Source organism: Ochotona princeps, chromosome 4 (assembly GCF_030435755.1).
Source record: "Ochotona princeps isolate mOchPri1 chromosome 4, mOchPri1.hap1, whole genome shotgun sequence".
Taxonomy (NCBI): domain Eukaryota; kingdom Metazoa; phylum Chordata; class Mammalia; order Lagomorpha; family Ochotonidae; genus Ochotona; species Ochotona princeps.
The window spans coordinates 47646253-47665123 of record NC_080835.1 but is presented as its reverse complement, the minus strand read 5'-3'; the positions used below and the strand labels follow the sequence as shown (position 1 = coordinate 47665123).

Here is an 18871-nt window from a genome sequence, read left to right as displayed (position 1 = left end):
ACCCCAGAGCTGGATATAGACAAATCTGTTGCAGGTAAGTTGTAAGGTCACATGTCCATCCCCCCTCACCTAAAAAAAAAAAAAAAAAAAAAAAAAAGAGAGAGAGAGAGAAACCTGCTCAAGGAGACCAAGGCACAGCAAAGAACAAACTTAGGCAGTCAAACAAAGAGGCTCCTCACCTTCTCCTACATGCTTCTCCTACATGTTCCTGCCAAACCAATGTGGGACTGTGAAGGAAGCGGAAGGGACTACATCACTGAAACATCTGTGGAAACCCAGTGACTAGGATCCAGGTCCTTAAACCCAGAATGGCCTGATTATAGCACTAGATGAAGTCTTTCAGGAAATAAGGATACAGTTTTGCCAAGATCTATCTCTTGCATGTTCCACAGGGTCCCATCTGATCAACTCTACCACTTCTTCACGTCCCAGAGCTCTCCCTTCCCCAAGAGCTAAACTTAAAAGCCTGTCAGTACCCCTGGGTTCCTCTGTACGGAGATGACATGGAGGTCCCTAAAGCAGCAGGCAGTCTCAGGTCCAGCCCTCCAAAGCTCTGGCACCACTGTCCTTCCCAACCAAAGCTCCAGGCACAGCAAGGAGCCTCCCCCCACACCTCCTCCATGGATTCCTAAGCTGGCAATAATAAAAGGGCACCAGATTACAGCTCAGTTGAAAAGGTCAGACTAGGAAATTGAGGTGCCACATCAGCAATCCAAGTTGTAAATGCTTGGAGAGACAGACCAGATCATTTCTTTTTCTCCAGTGTGTTACAAAGAGCCTGGGCACCTAGGAGGACCTTTGGAGTTCACGGACAGTGACTTTTAAATGAATCGGTGACTAAACTGCCTTACTCAGACCAAAGAACACGTTGGATGTGGTGGAGAAACCTCCAGATCATAATGCCTACATGACACCTACAGCCAAGGGGTAGTCTCTGGGAAAAGGGTGGGGCTAGCCACAGGGGCGTGTGACTCTCTGGCAAAGGCCAGGTTCCCAGCAAGGGAGGGAGCGGGACAGGGAAACAGCAATGTGGCAGGAAGCAAGTGAAGACCTACAAGGCGAAGCTTTAGGGTGCTTTTTTAAGGCACATCTGAGACTTATATTTACAAACACTGCCCAGTACGCTTGCTGGGAAGCTAAAGCAATAACAACTTCTGAAAACATTTAGAAACAGGGTGGCATGCATTCCAAATAGAAACTGGGGTTCCTAGCACAAGTCTTGCTTCTGATTCGACATTTGATGTACATACTGCACCTCCCACACTCCATCCCACCTCAACACCGCAGGGTGCAAGCTGCAAGAAAAAGGTGAATAAAGCAGTTGAGGGCTTCTGGGCACAGTGGTCTCCAAGGAAGGTTCTAAAATACATCAGTCTGAAATAAAGACTAAACTTATGCAGTCACATATGTTTATTTCACTCCTACAGGAGGCTGAGGTTAAAAAAAAAAAAAAAAAAAGAGCAACTAGCCATAAGAAACTTAATTTTAAGTCTGACTGCCAGCTCAATCATGGTGAGATTGAGTAAGACAAGGCACAAGGGCCAGCAAGGTTGGTCCCACTAGCATGCAACGAGAAACAAAGACTGAAGTTCAGATTTGTTTCTGCCTGGCCAACCAATGTGCTGTGGAAGACTTCAGTTTCTGCACTTGGTCCAGCTAGGAAGTTGTTGCTCCTTGCAGACCCCAGCCCCAACCAGGTCAGGAAAGCAGGTATGTTATGAAACCACTATAGATCAGAAGGGTTACTGGCACAGGGGTTTTTAAAACTGGTCTTCCTGGTAGAGTGAGTATTCAGTTTAGTTTGTTAGCCTATGTCCTGAGCACTTTTTTTTTTTTTTAAGATTTATTTATTTACAAGGCAGGATTAGAGAGAGAATGAATCTTCGACCCAAAGCTAGGCTGGTCCAAAGCCAGGAGCCATAAGCTTCTTCCAGGTCTTCCACATAGGTGTGGGGGCCCAAGCACTTAGACTACCTTCCTCTATTTCCCAGGCCATTAGCAACAGAGAGCGGTGGGACTCAAACTGGTACCCATATAGAACACCAATTACACCACAGCACTGGGCCCCAAATGCTTGTATTCTTAACAAGTCATCTGTAAGAGTTTACCAACCCCTGCTTATTCAGCATAGATCATCCAGAATGTTTTTACTGGGACCAAGTCCTATGTGTATAGTATGGGGAAATCTCTGCCTCAACCATTCCAACAATTCCCCAGGGACTACATCTTGTTCCCTATTTTCCCAACCTTATCTGAACTCCAGCTCTCAACGAAGCAAATATCTACCACCACCTCTGGCCAGACCTAAGTGTACCACACCCCACTGAGTTTGGTGTAGCCCTATACAACCCAGATATCCAGGAAGAAAGCAGCCCCCATCCCATTGAAGTGGAGCATCTTTCTCATAGCTGCCCATCCTAGAAGCTGTGGGTCCAACCCCAAATGTGACAACCTGAGGTACAGCAGAAGGGGCTATGAAACCTAACTGGCTCTAAATAGGTGCCTGGATCTTCTCACACATTAGCATCTGGCTTTGGCCAAAACCTGAGGTGGTCTGGTGAGGGCACTGTATATTTATTTGCCAGCTTTTATTGTAAGGAAGGAGTTAACATTTACCAAATAGCTTTACACCAGCCACTATGCTGCACAATGACATACATTATCTCACTTAATCCTCACAAGGACTCTGAGATAAGCACTACCTTATTATCAATATTTTATAGATGAGGTGACCAAGATTTTAGGGGCACAGGAAAAAATTCTGAAATCTCCAGTGTTGGTATGTAAAGCTTGCGTATGAATCCAATTCTTTAAGATTCCAAAACCTGGGGCTGGCACAGTGGCTCAGTAGGCTAATGCCTCCTCCTCGTCCTAATGCCGGCATTCCATACGGGTACCAGTTGTACTCCAGTTGCCCCACTTTTCACCCAACACCTAGGATGCATCCATGTCGGGGACCCAGAAGAAGCTCCTGGCTTTGAACCAGCTCTACTGTGGCCATTGCATCTGGGGAGTGAACCAGCAGATGCAGGCTCTCTTTCAGTCTCTCCATCTTAAATCTGCCTTTCAATAAAAGTAAATTAATCTTTCTAAAGAATCTCAAACCCATGTTTTTTTTTATAGTTTTGCAGTTCTACTTCACAAAAGGAAACAAAACCAGAAAAGTGGATTATAGGTTATACATACTAAAACCCCCCAGAGGTTGCTTTTCGTGTGTTAATATGCACAACTGCCCAGTCGCCCTTCCCTAGTGTGGCCAACCTCTCACTACCCTGTGGCCTAGGTCTGCACAAGCCTGGAACCTTCCCACCCTGGACGAAAGTACAACCAGAAGAATATTGTTTGTGTTTGGTAGCCTTATACCTGCAATGCTAGGAACCTCCAAGAGCAGAAGGCAAAGCTTATTTTAGGGTTTCTGCTTTTAACACCTGCACACTTAAAGAACTAAAAAATGGCATTTATATATAGAGAATACACCTACTTAATGGGGAGCATGACCTGGGCCCAGCCCAGGCAGCTGGATGACAGTCCCAGTCATGATGGCCATGATGTACATTCTGGCAGACTGAAGCTGTTTGGCTTGATGTCATTCCCCAGCAATGTTCTCCACTACCTACCTGCTCAGAGTCCCCCGGGGGGCCTTAGTGCTTCCGGCTCCATGGGTGATGCTGGAATTCTTGTTGGCAGTCATGGTCATTTCGGCTCCCTGCAAAGCCAGAGCCCTGCAAAGAAGATACAGCCTGTAAATCAAATTTCCATGGGCAGCCAAAGTATCTTGAGTATTTTTCAGATCACCTCCAAAACTGCCAAGAGGGTTTCTGTGGCGAGGGGTAGGAGCCACAGTCTCACTTATGTCTAATTCCACGTGTTACTGGCTAAGAGCCTCAAGAGACCCATCACCTGTGGTACCAAGGGGGTTTGGGAGCCAACAGGTAACTTCTCATCTTACAGAAAATGATAAAAACTTCATCTCACCTCTCCTCATTCCTTAAGTTAGAACTTCTTAAACTACTATCATTCTGAACACATTTGAGTTTTTTTGCCACAATTGCATACCCCCCTGACCTACTATTCATTAGTTTTCTAAATTAAACTTGAAATTGACTTCCTTTTCTTAAAAACAAAACAAAAACAAATATTTTTTTAAAAAAAATTAGAATGCCTGGATTTGAATCCTGGTTCCACTTCCGATTCCAGCTTTGTGTGGATATATGCCCTGGGAGGTAGTGGAGAGCCTACTACCCCCAAGAGGGACCAAAGTTAAAACTCTAGCTCCTAGCTTTAACCTGGCCCAGCTCCAGGAGATCCAGACATTTAGGGAGCAAATCAGAAGTGCAACATCTGTCTTTCTTTGTTTCTCTTAATACATTTTAAAAACTGCTTTAAACATTAGCCATGTTCTAAACAACCAACCATTGATTCAACAAATATTTACTAGGTACCCATGTCTAAAGGCAAATATGATCCCACAAAGACTAAAACAAAGTCACTTCCCACATGGCGCTTCAATCATACTGGAGAGAAATGGAGAGCAAGTACATTCCCACACACGTGTCATGTGTAGACATTTGTGCATGATGTGTGAGGTGATGATAAGTGACATAAAGGAAAAATTTAAGGAAGGAGAGTGAAGGGGGTGTTTTATTTCAAATAGATCTTCACAAGGATAATTCTGAGCAGAAACTGGAAATTGTGGGCCAAGAATATCTCTTCTAATACTCTTTGAAACAGATTTTACAAACATGAAGGCATTTAAATATTTATAAAGGAAAAAAGGCCCATTCACATACCATGTATAGTTATCTGATACATAACTGATTGGGAAAGCATCATCCATTGGGGAACGCAATATGCCAAATAATGAAAAGAACAAAAAGTTCCAACTGAAACGGTTCACAGGGGTGGGAAAAAATGTATGGAAGGGCGTGGTAGTGCAGTGGGTTAAGCTACTGCTCGGACAACCACATTAAAATGCCTGGTTTAAGTCCTAGCTGCCCTGCACTTTCAATCCAGCTTCTTGCTAATATACCTGGAGGCATTAGATGATGGTCTGGGAATGAGGGACCTGGCCCGACAGGGGACACCTGGATGGAGTTCCAGGGTCATGGCTTCAGGCTGATCCAGCTCCAGCTGTTGTGGACACTTAGGGAGTGAACCAATACATGGATGGCCAACTTTCCTTTTCTTTATAACTCTGCCTTTCAAATAAATAAATCTCTTAAAATGTAGAATATAAAAAAGCAATGCTAACAAATCAATTTTATTACTATATGCTAGCAGAGAGAGAGCAAACAAATGAAATTAAGAAATTTCAGTAACAATAGAAGAAAAAAGAATGAAATATTTTAAGAAAGTAACAATCTGTACACCACAAATCACAAAACACTGTTTAAAGAAAGAAAAGACAGGAGAATCAAGATGGCGGAATAGGGTAAGGACACGTTTATGCGGACGGAAAAACATTTAATCAGGATGAAGCAGAGAGGACATATTTCAGGAAACAGGAAGGAACAGAACAACAGCAGAGGGGTACCTGGAGACTGACAGACACAGGAAAGCAGCGGACACAACGGTGTGGTGTTGCAGTGACTGATACTCCAGCATGGCGATCTGAACTGCACCAGCAGCCGGAACTCCACCAGCAACCAGGTGGGAAGGGACTTTCACTGGGAGCTCGGGTGGTGAACCCAGACAAAGAACTGTCCATTCTGCTGGTCCGTTTGATCTCAGATGTGCAGTGCGAGAACAGGGTGCATTTCACAGCCCAGTCAGCCCCCTAGAGCTGAATTGGGCACCATTTTGCGTAAGGAGGAAAGGGCAAGGGAAGGGACTGAGCATACGCTGAGCTGGGAGTGAGCTCATTTCTGTCTCAGTGAACTGCATTCTACGGGTTCCATGCAGGGGCAGGTCTGAATAGCCCTCGGATCTGACTGCCAGCAGATCAAGAACTGTAGGGGTTGTATATCGAGCGCCATTTTGGACACTGTGGCAATAGCTTTGGGACTGCAGGGGACAATAGTGAACTGCGCATGTGCTGATCTCGTGAGAACTTGCTGAGGTCCGTGATTGCACTGGTCCCGCAGGAAAATAATACCGACTGGGGCAGCCTACCGGTCAAAATAGGTCCGTGTGGCAACCAGACCTAAAGTCCAACAGGTTCCAGCAAGATCAGCGCCACCAACAACCTAATTATATAGGACACCTGGTGTCTCTCTAATCCTGGGACCTGCTCCAACCAGAAGTGGGAGAAAGGTTGTACAGACAACGGTGCAGACTCAGCACGGTATCACAGAAAGTGGAAAGTGGTGAGCCAGGAGCTGGGGCTGTGGAGACCACGGTGGAAATCAGATATAAGAACCCAGACTTGGAACTCGCTGGAGGTTGTGGCACAAGTGGCTGCAAGCAAAAAGGTGTGTACCAACCGCAATAAGTAAAATTGCATTGTAGCCCTGTGGGTGGCACAACTTTGGAACCTGCCCCAAGGAGAAGGCTCTGCTAACCAGAAGTGCAATGATCAAGAGCAAAAGAGCAAAAGAAGAGACAAAGGCACAATGAATATTACTGAAGACTCCCCTGCAAAGTAGCAAAACCCTATGCCAACCTCAGAGTTAACTGAGGAAGACATCGAGAAAATGGGGGACACAGAATCCATAAGACTCATTTTAAAGATTCTGATCAACAATGAGAAGCTCATGCAAGAGTTCAAAGAATTTAAGGAAGCAATAAAGCAGATCAAGGCTGGTATATCAGAAATTAAGAATACAGTAGAGCAAATTAAGAGTACATTGGAGAGTCTCCAAAACAGAATGAAGCAAGCAGAAAAAAGAATCTCAGAATTGGAAGATATTTCCTGTCATCAGGGGGAAGCAAACAAAAAGCTGGAAGCAGAGCTGGATCAGGCCAAAAAAAGTATTCAAGAATTGAAAGACACTATTAAGAGGCCTAACATAAGAGTTATGGGAGTCCCAGAGGTGCAGAAAGAGAAACTGGCTTTACAAATATCTTTAATGAAATCATAAAGGAAAATTTCCCTAATCTGGAGAAAGAATTGGGAAACAATTTCCAGGAGTGGCACAGAACTCCCAACAGGCTTGATCAAAAGCGATCTTCACCACAATATATGATAATCAAGCTCTCTTCAGTTGAACATAAGGAAAAGATCCTTAAATGTGCACGTGAAAAAAATCAATTGACATATGAAGGAATGCCAATTAAGCTCACAGGAGATCTCTCACAGGAAAACTCTACAGGCAAGAAGAGAATGGAGTGACATCTTCCAGATTCTAAAAGAAAAAAATTGTCAGCCTAGGATAACATATCCAGCAAAGCTTTCTTTTGTCTTTGAAAATGAAATAAAATTCTTCCACAGTCAAGAAAAGCTAAAAGAATTTGCCTCTTCCAAACCTGTCCTACAAATGATACTTCAAGATGTTCTCTTGACAGAGAAGAGGAATAGCACCTACCAAAACTAAAGACAAATGGGAGGAACAACCCAGTAAAATGACAACAGAAGACTAAACCAATGAACAACCCATTCCTAAAATGACGGGACCAAAGTACCACCTATATATATTAAACTCTGAATGTAAATGGCTCAAGCTCAAACAAGCGTCATAGATTAGTAGACTGGATTAAAAAACAAAACCCATCTATTTGTTGTCTAGAAGAGACACACTTCACCAACAAAAATCGGCGGAAACTATATCGCATGGGTTTTGTTGTTTTCTGTTGGTTTCAGCTCTTCAAAACACTTTCTTCTGATTAAATCATTCAATGACTCAGATCATGCAGTGGCATCATTTTCTTCAAGAAGGTTCTTGATTTTCATTTCTTCAGCTACATGTTAGTCATTTAATAGCATGTTATTTAACTTCTTGGTGTTGTTAATTTCTTTTTTCTTCCTGATGTTGATTTTGTTTTGTGGCTCTTCATTTAAGGGGATGTATAGTAGCTGTGTAATGGAGACTGTCATATCTAGTAACATGTCATTTAACTTCATGGCATTGGAAATTTCTTCTTTTCTTTCTATTGTTGATTTTGTATCATGACTTTTCATTTAAGGAGATGTACAGTAGCTGCGAAATGGAGATTAACATTCAGATGTGAGGATGTAGTGTGGTATGCATTTCTACTTCCCGACAAAGATGGACTTACAATGAAACTGTTTACTATATCTTGACAATAGGATTCTGGACTCTCTGCCATTGTCTATGCCCGCAAAGATGGACGTATGACTGAGTATGAAGAACTATGTTAGTAATGATATAGAAGAACTGGGGGGGGAGAGAACTGGGGAGGGGATAAGGGAATATGAAACTATATTATAAAATAATAACAATAATAATAAAATGTATTAAAAAAAAGAAAGAAAAGACAAAAAAGGCACACCATGGTTATGGAACATGACCACATACTGAAGATGACAATATGCTTCAAACTGATCTGCAGAGTCAACAAGATACCTGTCTAAACCCAAGTTGGCTTCTCTGTAGTGAGAAGCTGATCTTAATATTTTACACAAATGCAAAGGATCCAGAGCAGCCAAAACTATTTTTCAAAAGAATAAAGTTAGATGATCCAGTCTGCTACCACGCAGTGTAGTACCATATACCCGTAATAAATGAAATGACTGAATAGAATTAAGAATTCTGAAATAAACTCCTACATCTTTTGTAGGTTAATTTTTTCTTTTTTTTTAAAGATGTGTTTGTTGGGCCTGGCGGCGTGGCCTAGCAGCTAAAGTCCTCGCCTTGAAAGCCCCGGGATCCCATATGGGCGCCGGTTCTAATCCCGGCAGCTCCACTTCCCATCCAGCTCCCTGCTTGTGGCCTGGGAAAGCAGTCGAGGATGGCCCAATGCATTGGGACCCTGCACCCGCGTGGGAGACCCGGAAGAGGTTCCTGGTCCCGGCATCGGATTGGCGCGTACCGGCCCGTTGCGGCTCACTTGGGGAGTGAAACATCGGATGGAAGATCTTCCTCTCTGTCTCTCCTCCTCTCTGTATATCCAGCTTTCCAATAATAATAAAATTAAAAAAAAAAAAAGATGTGTTTGTTTATTTGAAAGGCAGAGTTACAGAGAGTGAGGAGGAACAGGAGGAGCAGGAGGAGGAGTAGCAGGAGGAGGGGAAGAGGGAGAGAGGGAGAGAGGGAAAGAGAGAGAGAGAGATTGATCTTCAATATGCTGGGTCACTCCCCAAATATCCCAGAGCTAGCTTAGTCCAAACTAGGAGCCACGAACTTCTTCTGGGTCTCCACATGGGTGTAGGACCCAAGTACTTGGGCCACCCTCTGCTGCTTTCCCAGGCATATTAGCAGGAAGCTGGAACAGAAGTGTAGTGGCTGGGATTTGAACCAGCACCTATATGGGATACTGGTGCCGCAGGCAGTGGCTTTACTCATTACGCCAAAGTGCTGGCCCCAAGGTCAACTGATTTTCAACAAGGAGGGGAAATGAATCTCTCAACAAATAGCACTAGGAAAATTAGATACTCATATACAAAATGGTAAAGCAAGAGTCTTAACTTCACACCACGTGTCAAAAAACTAAATAAAAATAAACCATAGGCCTAAATGTAAGAGCTATCAAGACATAAGCAAAGTTTCAAAGTAAATTTTTTAACATTGGACTGGACGGTGTTTTTTTAGATATGACACCAAAAGCAGAAGCAACAACAACAAGATAATCTGTATTACATCAAAACAAAAAGTCTGATTTCATAAATAGTACCTTCAAGAAAGTGAAAAGACAACTGACTGAATGGGAAAAGCTATTTGTAAAAGGCGAAAGATATATACGATCTGAAGAGAAACCAGAGTATTGGGGAAAGCTATTTGTAAAGCATACCTCTTCTAAGGAATTTGTTTTCAGAAAATATAAAGACTCCTTGAATTCAACAATAAAAAGGAAGATAATTCAGTTAAAGGTTAGGCAAAGAATTTGAACAGACACTTAAAAAAATTTTTTTAAACGGCCAATATTATATGTCTGTGCATGTATTCCACATTGTTCCTGGTTCTCTAGACCAGAACAAGTGTGGAAGTGACAGTAAGTTTGATGAAAAAATCATATAAATGGTAAGAATGACACGAAGGGTGAGTATGACAGAAACAGAATGAGAAAGTTCACTGTGAGAAATCTTCCAGAGAAAAATCAAGTTGAGTTGGAAACACATTAGTGAAGCAAGGACTGTATTAAAAATGATAAATCCTTAAATAAAGGAGAGACATTCTACTAAATAGATACGATAAACAGAAATAGGTCAATTGTGATGCTTTAACACCTCTTCCAGCTCTGTAGTTCTTTTAACATGTACACATAATTAGTTAATGAAACCTGTTTGAGATAATCTGTTCTTATTATTGCTCATTTTAGGTTGTAAGCCTAAAAGAGAACAGGGCTTACCATATTTAATCTATTTGTACATGTAAAACAAATACATGGAATATTTTTGTGCAAGTATGTGAAAATTAAGGAACATGATGAAATTTGCAATAATTCTGGAAGTTTTCTCATGTTCAGAGTACATACTGGCTCTGTAACTCAACACTGCTGACCAGATCTGAATTTTTTAATACCATTATTTTGATCCTACAGTCAAAATAATAATGAAAAGTTTGGGTTGGCACAGTAGCAAATTAGGTTAAACCTCTGCCTGCAGCATTGGCATCCCAAATGGGCACCAGTTCAAGTTCTGGCTGCTGCTCCGCTTCTGATTCAGTTGTGAACAGCCTCTGCAAGCAGTGGAGAATGGCCTAAGTACTTGCGCCCTGCTTCTATGTGGCAGACCTGGAAGAAGCTCCTGGTTCCTTCAGATAGGCCCAGCTCTGTTCATTGCGGCCGACTGGGATATGAACCAGCAAATGACAGAGATCTCTCTCTAGCTCTTCTTTCTGTAACTCTGCCTTCCAAGTAAAAATAGATTTTTTTTCCCTAAAGAAGTAGCAAAATAGTGAGGCTCTATAAATATGATCTATTAATCTGAGTCAGAATTCGAGTACTGAGTAATTGTGCCAAACAAATATGAAGGGCTTCATAGGTGAAACAAATTTGTTTCAGTGCAGTTATGAGAAAGGTAATATTTATAACAACGGGTGAATTAAACTTACATGTCATAATTTCTTGACAACAAATTAGTTTTGTGAAAGAATAAGCAAAATAATAGTAATCATAATTGCATTCTACTAGAATATATGGAAGTTACTTAAAAAGATTTACCTATTCGAAAGGCAGATTTACAGAGAGAAAGAGGGAAAGACAGAGACAGAGAGCTCTTTGATTCTCTACTTCACACTCCCCGAAAAATGGTTACAATTACTGGGACTAAGTTAAGTCCAAACCAGGGTCAGGAGCTTCTTCTGAGTCTTTCACACGTCTACAGGTGCCCAAGAACTTCAGCCAACCTCTTCTTCTTTTCCGGCACATTAGCTGGGGAGCTGGACCAAAAGTGGAGCAGCCAGGACTTCAATCTGTGCCTATAGAAGATGATTGTGCTGCAGACAGTGGCTTAACGCACTATTCCACAGCATCAGCCATAGCTTTTCCTAGAATGTCTTTGCTGGTTCTTCCAATTGTATTTCAGAGTTAGCCAGCAGTTTAAGGAACTGCCAGAGTCAAGATGGACCTTGCTTTTGTTTTCCAGATACATAAACATCTATTTATACTTTGTGTATCTCTTATATTGATATTCTCTAGCCAAATCAGCAATATGTTTATTATTAGGATACAAACATGAGAATATGAGAACACTTACACAATTACTATATTGTTTTAAACTGAATTATTTTAGAATTTATTAGTCCTTCTTCCCTAAACTAGCAAGCATTCTATTGAAAACTTTAATAAATAAACAAACAAAATTCTTTGAGGAAAAAAAATTGACGAATACACAAAAGGTGGTGAAGAACTCGCATTTACTTTTAACATATTGGTTACTCATTACTATGTCAATTAATTCCATAATGATGTAAATTTTTGCTGATGGTATGTTGGAGCTTTTAATTGATCGGGATGATACTCTGCTGGCTCTGTGTCTTCAGACCAGAGAGGGTATACCTAAGAAGTCGTTGAACTTGACTGGACAATAAGATGCTGGACTCTATGTCTGGTATATGCTTGCAATGGGGGAATCTCAACTGAACTTGAACTGTGGTTATGCAACAAGGTGGAGGAATCCACCATGGTGGGAGGGTTTGGGGAGGGGTGGGGAGAATCCAAGTGCCTATGAAACTGCTTCACATAATACAATGTAATTAATGAATTAAAAATAATAAATAAATAAAACAATTGACCAGTAAGCACACGAAACAATACTCGACATCATTAGTCATTAGGGAAAAGCAAATCAGAACCTCAATGAGATACTACTTCATATCTACCAGGACAAATACAATAAAACAAGAGAGATTAACAAGTGACATTGAAGAGAAACTAGAATGTAAAATGGTACCCACTCCCACTTTTAAAAACCATTTGCCAATTTGTCAAAAAAGTATACTCAAAGTTACCACATGAACGAGTAAGATCCACTACTAGACATATATTCCACAAAAACACGTATGTCCACACAAATGTTATACATAAATGTTTCTAATAAACAGCACAGTTCCTAAAAGCAGGAAAAGAAAAACCCAAATGTGCATCAACTGATAGGAATATGTAGACACAATGTGATGTGTATCCTTTTTTTTTTTTCATATTAAAGAGAACTTTTATGTGATGTGTATCCTTATTGGAATATTATTTAGCCACAGAAAGCAAAGGAGGGACTGATGCATTCTGCAACATGGATACACATCTTCCTTCCACCCTTACGAGATGTCCAGAAAAGGCAAACCTCCAGAGACAGAAAGTAAATCAATGCTTGCCAGGGACAGACTGAGGGTGGCAGCCTGGGGCTTTTACAGTGGGAGATGGTAAAATATTTTGGATTAGATAATAGCAATGATTATAAAACTCCGTGAATTAATGGCAGAATCATAAGGAAGGATTTCACAATAAATGCAGGTATTAAAGCAAGCACCATGGAGAGTGGGTGTGACATGACACAAGTGAAGCATGAGCTAACCATTGACACTATGGAAGCTGACGGTTCATGAACAGTGGTCCTCTCACTCTGGCGTCCTCATCACACTGACCAAAGTGAAGTGTTATCTGGATGTGTAAGTTACAGACACGTTTATCTCAAATGGTTAGAATCACTGGTAGAAGCAAGCTACACTCTAGCTCTTGACATGTTTTACAGTTCTTTTCTAGTTTCAACATTGAATACAATCTAATTTCCTTGGCTCCATGTCAACATCTAGGATTGAGATTTTGGTGAATGCTGTAGTGGGTGGAGCAGCTGTTGGGAAGCAGAGGCCTGCAGGTCTAAGGGCAACCATCTGATGGTGTCAGCAATAGAGCATCCTTCCAAGGCAAAAACTGCAGGTGCTTTTGGAGAAAAGAAAACCAATTCTAGTCCTCATTTTTATCCTTTATAAAATGGGGAAAAGTGCTCCCTACTTGCTCTGCATGTTAGTGATAATGATTGAGGGGGGAAGGGAAGAAGTCAGCTGTCAGGGGAAGCAGGAGATATTCTCTCCCTGTACCAGTTCAGTGCAGGCAAGTGCTTGATATGTGACTGCATCTGCCACAGTATAAAGGAGGGGGTGGGCAGTTTCTGGAAGTTTCCCTGGGTTTTTCAGGTCTTCAGGCACAGTGTTCCAAGCAATCAAGCTGCTACACATTAGTTTTCTTCCTTCCTTCCTTCCTTCCTTCCTTCCTTCCTTCCTTCCTTCCTTCCTTCCTTCCTTCTTTATTGTTTTTTAAAGATTTATTTATTTTTATTACAAAGTCAGATATACAGAGAGGAAGAGAAATAGAGAGAAAGATCTTCTATCCAATGATTCACTCCCCAAGCGACCGCAATGGCTGGTGCTGTGTTGATCCGAAGTCAGGAGCCAGGAACCTCCTCCAGGTCTCCCACATGGGTGCAGGATCCCAAAGCATTGGGCTGTCCTCAACTGCTTTCCCAGGCCACAAGCAAGGAGCTGGATGGGAAGTGGAGCTGCCGGGATTAGAACCGGCGCCCATATCGGATCCCGGAGTGTTCAAGGCAAGGATTTTAGCTGCTAGGCCACAGCGCCGGGCCCTACACATCAGTTTTCAACTGTGCTCATGGTAGCGATGTTCCCAAGAACCATGAATACCAAATTAAGACAACACTTGCTATCCTACTTAGTCCAGAGCAGGTCCTCAGGGAAAGAGCAACTATGGGCACACAGAAACGGAAACATATTCAAGAACATGATAAAAAAAAACATTTTTCTTGCCCTGAATTTCCAGTTTGAGGAAAGTAGACTCACTGCTCTGAAATGCTATTGTGTTGTTACATATGAAAACAGAGAGCCAACTTGCGAACAACAACAACAAAAAAAGCAGTTGATTCTGACATTTGGCCCAAGAAAAAAGTTCTAAAATGTAATCAAGAGGGGAGTGGAACAGCACAGCTCCCCAGTCCACAGCAGGGCCCCTTAGTCCCATTTCTGCAAGAATGCAGATGCCATTCTCAGAAAAAGCCCCGTAATTCAGGTATCCCGGGCAGGTGCTGCTGAAAACCTCCAAAGGAAGGACCCAGCAGGTTAGAAGAGAGGTATAACATACAATCCTCCCCACCAGGACCCTTGACTGCTCCAGAGCCATCAGGATCTGTCCCTTTACATCTGCAGTGCAGGCATGCATGCCCTGAGCATGCTGGGTCCCTGGGTCATGTGCCTGCTCAGGTCCCAGAAGGCTCCCTGGGGCTCATCTCTCCATGCGTTCAGTCTGGTACCTCAGTGAGTCAGGCTGGAAGGAGAGAAGACACCCACTAGCTTGCAGGCCCATCGACGGCACTGTCACAGCTCCTCAAAACTCTAGCTCTGACAAATGACAGGCAGCAGAGTTTCTACCCAGGGACAGGAACACAGTAAACTGCTGTGGGGACTTTGCTGCAAGCCCTGCATTCACACAGAGAACACAGTCCCAGGTACTTGAGATATAGTGGGAAGAACAGCAAACCCAGGCCACAGTCCATCCATGTCTGTCAGCACCTACTTATGTGACCTTGAGTCAAAGAGCTTGAGATCCAATTTGTCACTGTAACAGCAATAACAACATGGCCTGCCTCCCATGACTATGATGGCTGCCACACTGAAGTTTAATTGTCAGTCTTTCTTCCAGATTATGTTTGCTAGGCACTTGGAGGACAATGTCTCCATTTCCCCATCTGGGCCATGGTTGGAGAACCGCCTGGCAAGTAAGTTCAGTTGAGGGAGGTTGGCCAGGTGGAGGCTCAGGACCAAAGGAACAGTGCTGTGCTGGAGGGGGCTCGCTGCTTCCAGGTGGGCCACTCGTCCTTGGCTCCAGCCAGAGCTCCCAGACAGGCAGACAGTGATGGCACATTTTCTAGTTCTCAAAGAGAAGCCAGAATCTGACTTTTTTTTTTTTAATTTGAAATGTAGGGTTACAGAGAAAGGAGACAGAAAGAGAGAAATCTTTCAACTGCTCTTATTCCCTAAGTGGTTAGAGCTGGGCTGGACCAAAACTAGGGCCAGCAGCCTCCTCTCAATCTCCCATGTGGGTGCCGGGGCCTAAGCACCTGAGCCATCCTCTGCTCTGCTGCCTTCCCAGGGAGTGGACCTGAAAGCAGAGCAGCAAGGACATGAATCAGTGGCCATATGGCAAGCAATTATACCAACCTCCTGGAGGGCTGGCTGGGCCGAGCACTGCAAGGGAAGAGGAGTTGCAAGGCAATCTTGTGGCTGCTGGAAACCCTGTCTATTTCCCTCACTTTCACAGGAAGAAAGCCCCTCTGCAAGGCTCCCTGCTCTCTCTCTCCAGCATCTAGAGCGCTCCTTCTCCCTGCTATTCAGTCCCACCAGCTGGTCCACAGAAGCTCTCCCAAAGGCCCCGGAGGAGACCAATCAGAGGTCAGTACTGAAACCTTCTCCTTCTGAGCCATGCCCAGATTCTAACCTATCTTGCAGCAACAAAAATGAGGGACAAGCACCGCGGCACAGAGAGTTGAGGTGCCACTTGTGACGCCTGCATTCTATAGGAGCTCAGGTATTGAGTCCCAGCAGTAGATGGCCCAAGTAGTTGGGCCCTGCCACTTACAGGACACCCAGATGGAGCCCCAGGCTCTGGGCTTCAATCTGGTTCAGCCTTGCCTGTTTCAGTCATTTGAGGAACACACCACTAGATGGGAGACCTCTTCCTAAATTTCAATATTTCTCTCCACCTTTCAAATACATAAATGCATCTCAAAGAAAACAAAACAGAAGTCCTGTCCCCTCCCACCCCTTTTTAAGTGGCATTTCTCAAAGTCCACCTGGCAGGTATAGCTGGGAATGTGACAGCATCCGTTGTCTTTAAATAAGGAGGCATTTGAGTCCTTAGAGTCAGAGAGGGCAAACATTAGAATGGAAGTCTCCTGTCCCACTGAGGTTAAAGCTGCCAGTGAGAGGAAGCATAATCACTCCAGTCACTCTGCTTTACTGGTCCAGGTGAGAAGAAAACCTTGAAACCACATGATAGGATTTCTACTGACACATCACTTATTTCCTAAGCAATCTGCTCAAGTGCAAACTGTGGCTTAAAGTAACAGCTCAGGGGTTGGCACGGGGCACTGGGCACTGGTTCGAGAACCAGCTGTTCTACTTTCTATCCAGCTTCCTGATACTGTGCCTGGAAAAGCAGAAGAGAGCCCAAATGCTTGGGCCCCCACCACTCATGTAGGAGACCTGGATGGAATTACAGATTTCCAAGAGCAATGAGCTCCGTATGTGCTGTAAGAACTCGCTTAACCAGGGTCACTGTGAACCATGCGGTTACAGCACAATTACAGCATGTTTTGGAATTGTCATCTGACTGCTCTTGGGGTCATTTGCCTGCTCATACTGCTCAGCAAACACTTCTCAGACCCTCCTTTCCCTCATATCAACCCCTCCACGCAACTGGCCACATCCACGCAGTTGGAGCAGATGATCAGCACAACAGTTAAGTCACTGCCTGGGAGGCACACTTTCTACATCTGAGTGTCTGGTGTGGAGTCCTGGCTCAGCTTCCAGTTTTAGTTTCCTGCCCACATGCACCCTGGGAAGAGCAGAGGATGGCTCATGTACTGGTTTGCTGTCCTTCATCAGTTGTCTTTTTTTTTCTCCTCCTTTCCGAATTCATTTACCTCTGGCTATATGCCCTTAGCCTTGTTTTTGGTTCTTACAAGCTTAAAAATAACAGGTTCTAAAAAAGCCAAGGAGAGGGCCCGACACGGTAGTCAGTTGAGGCTATAGTCCTCACCTTGCACACACCTAGATCTCACTTGGGCACTGGTTCTAATCCCGGAGGCCCCGCTTCCCATCCAGTATGAAGCCTGGGAGAGCAGTCAAGGACAGTCCAAAGCCTTGGGACCCTGCTCCCGTGTGAGACCCGGAAGAGGCTCCTGCCTTTGGATTGGCTCAGCTCCAGCTGTTGTGACCACTTGGGGAGTGAATCAACAGTCAGAAGATCTTCGTCTCTGTATCTCCTCCTCTCTGTACATCTGACTTAGCAATGAAAATAAATACAGTTGTTCTTAGCCAAAAGGCCAAGAAGCGATAAAAAAATAAATACATCTTAAAAAAAACAAAGTCAAGGAGAGACAGTGGCTATACAAAAGGGTACCCTACAAGGGTTTTCTCAGGTTGATCCCATTCCCTCCCAAATTCTGGACTCCATTTTCCCTTCTCCTGCACTATTTCCTCATACCTCATACATCTTGGATCTTTCTTACTCTAGTTGCCCCAGGTCCTATGAGTCTGTGTTGGATAGAACTCTTCAAGTATAAAAGTTGTGTCATGCGGACAGAAGCCACCTCTTACTCTGTTGGGAGGTCAGAATCACTTAAAAAAAAAAAAATAGGTTCCGACAAGGCTGAGATCTACCTCAACAAGTTACAGAGGAAAAGAATTTGCTTTTACTGTTGCTGAATAATAATGTGGGGGAGGGGAAGAAAAATGTTTTCTATCTCTGTGCTGTTTTGGTTATTACTCCCACATCCTCTTTCCCAGCCCCTCCTCCGCAAAGAAAGCCCTTGATGTTTGGATTTTCAACCTCAATCCTTTTTCAATCCCTTTCCGGCCAGATGGTCCTTCTCCACTTCAGTGCGGATTCTGGAGAGGTTTCAAGCTGGTTTAAACACTTCCTGAAAGGCCAAGTTGGACTGAGGGCTTGCTGGGCGACTCCAGGCCACCGGAAATCCAGTTGCTTCCAAGGTGGTTTAGACTTGGCCGTAATGCCACTTTGGCAACTTGGTCTCAGTTCTGCGGACAGGATGGTGCTCACTCTGCCCAATGACTTGTCATCACTTGGAAAGAGCAAACAGAACGGAGGCTTGTCCCACAAAGAATCTTGCTCCCAAGGACAGGACTAACCACTGTCCTATTTCACTTAGCAAGATGCTGAGTCCCCTAATTATGATGATGATTCAAAGGCCACAACCCTATCTCCCATCAGTGCCTTCCCTCCATTCAGCCACATCAAACTGCAAGAGTTGCCATTTCTTGCACATGCCAGGAATGTTTACCCCTCCAAACATCTGTTCAACCAGTTCTTTCTATCTTTAATGTCATCTGGGCATCTCTCTCTCCCTCCCTCAGATTTATTTATTTATGAGTGACAAAAAGGGACAGGACAAGAGAGATATTCTGTCTACTGGTTCATTCCCCAACTGGTCACAACAGCCAGGTCTAGCACAAGTCAAAGCCAGGAGCCAAAAACTTCATTTGGGTCTCCAACACGGATGGTAGGGGCCCAAACACTTGGGCCATCACCTGCTGCCTTAAAGGATGCATTGACAGGAAGCTGGACCAGG

At 43.6% G+C, this 18871-nt stretch overlaps 1 protein-coding gene across 6 annotated transcripts in view; it reads right to left on the bottom strand.

Annotated features, from left to right (window-relative positions):
- DENND2B (DENN domain containing 2B) overlaps nucleotides 1–18871 on the bottom strand; it is a 218674-nt gene that overhangs the window by 42687 nt on the left and 157116 nt on the right. For all 6 annotated transcript variants that reach the window (XM_058663410.1, XM_058663412.1, XM_058663411.1 and 3 more), the window contains one exon: nucleotides 3618–3722. In XM_058663410.1, the coding sequence (XP_058519393.1) occupies nucleotides 3618–3697 (80 nt within the window). In that variant the 5' untranslated portion in view covers nucleotides 3698–3722. The remainder of the gene's footprint in view (nucleotides 1–3617; nucleotides 3723–18871) is intronic.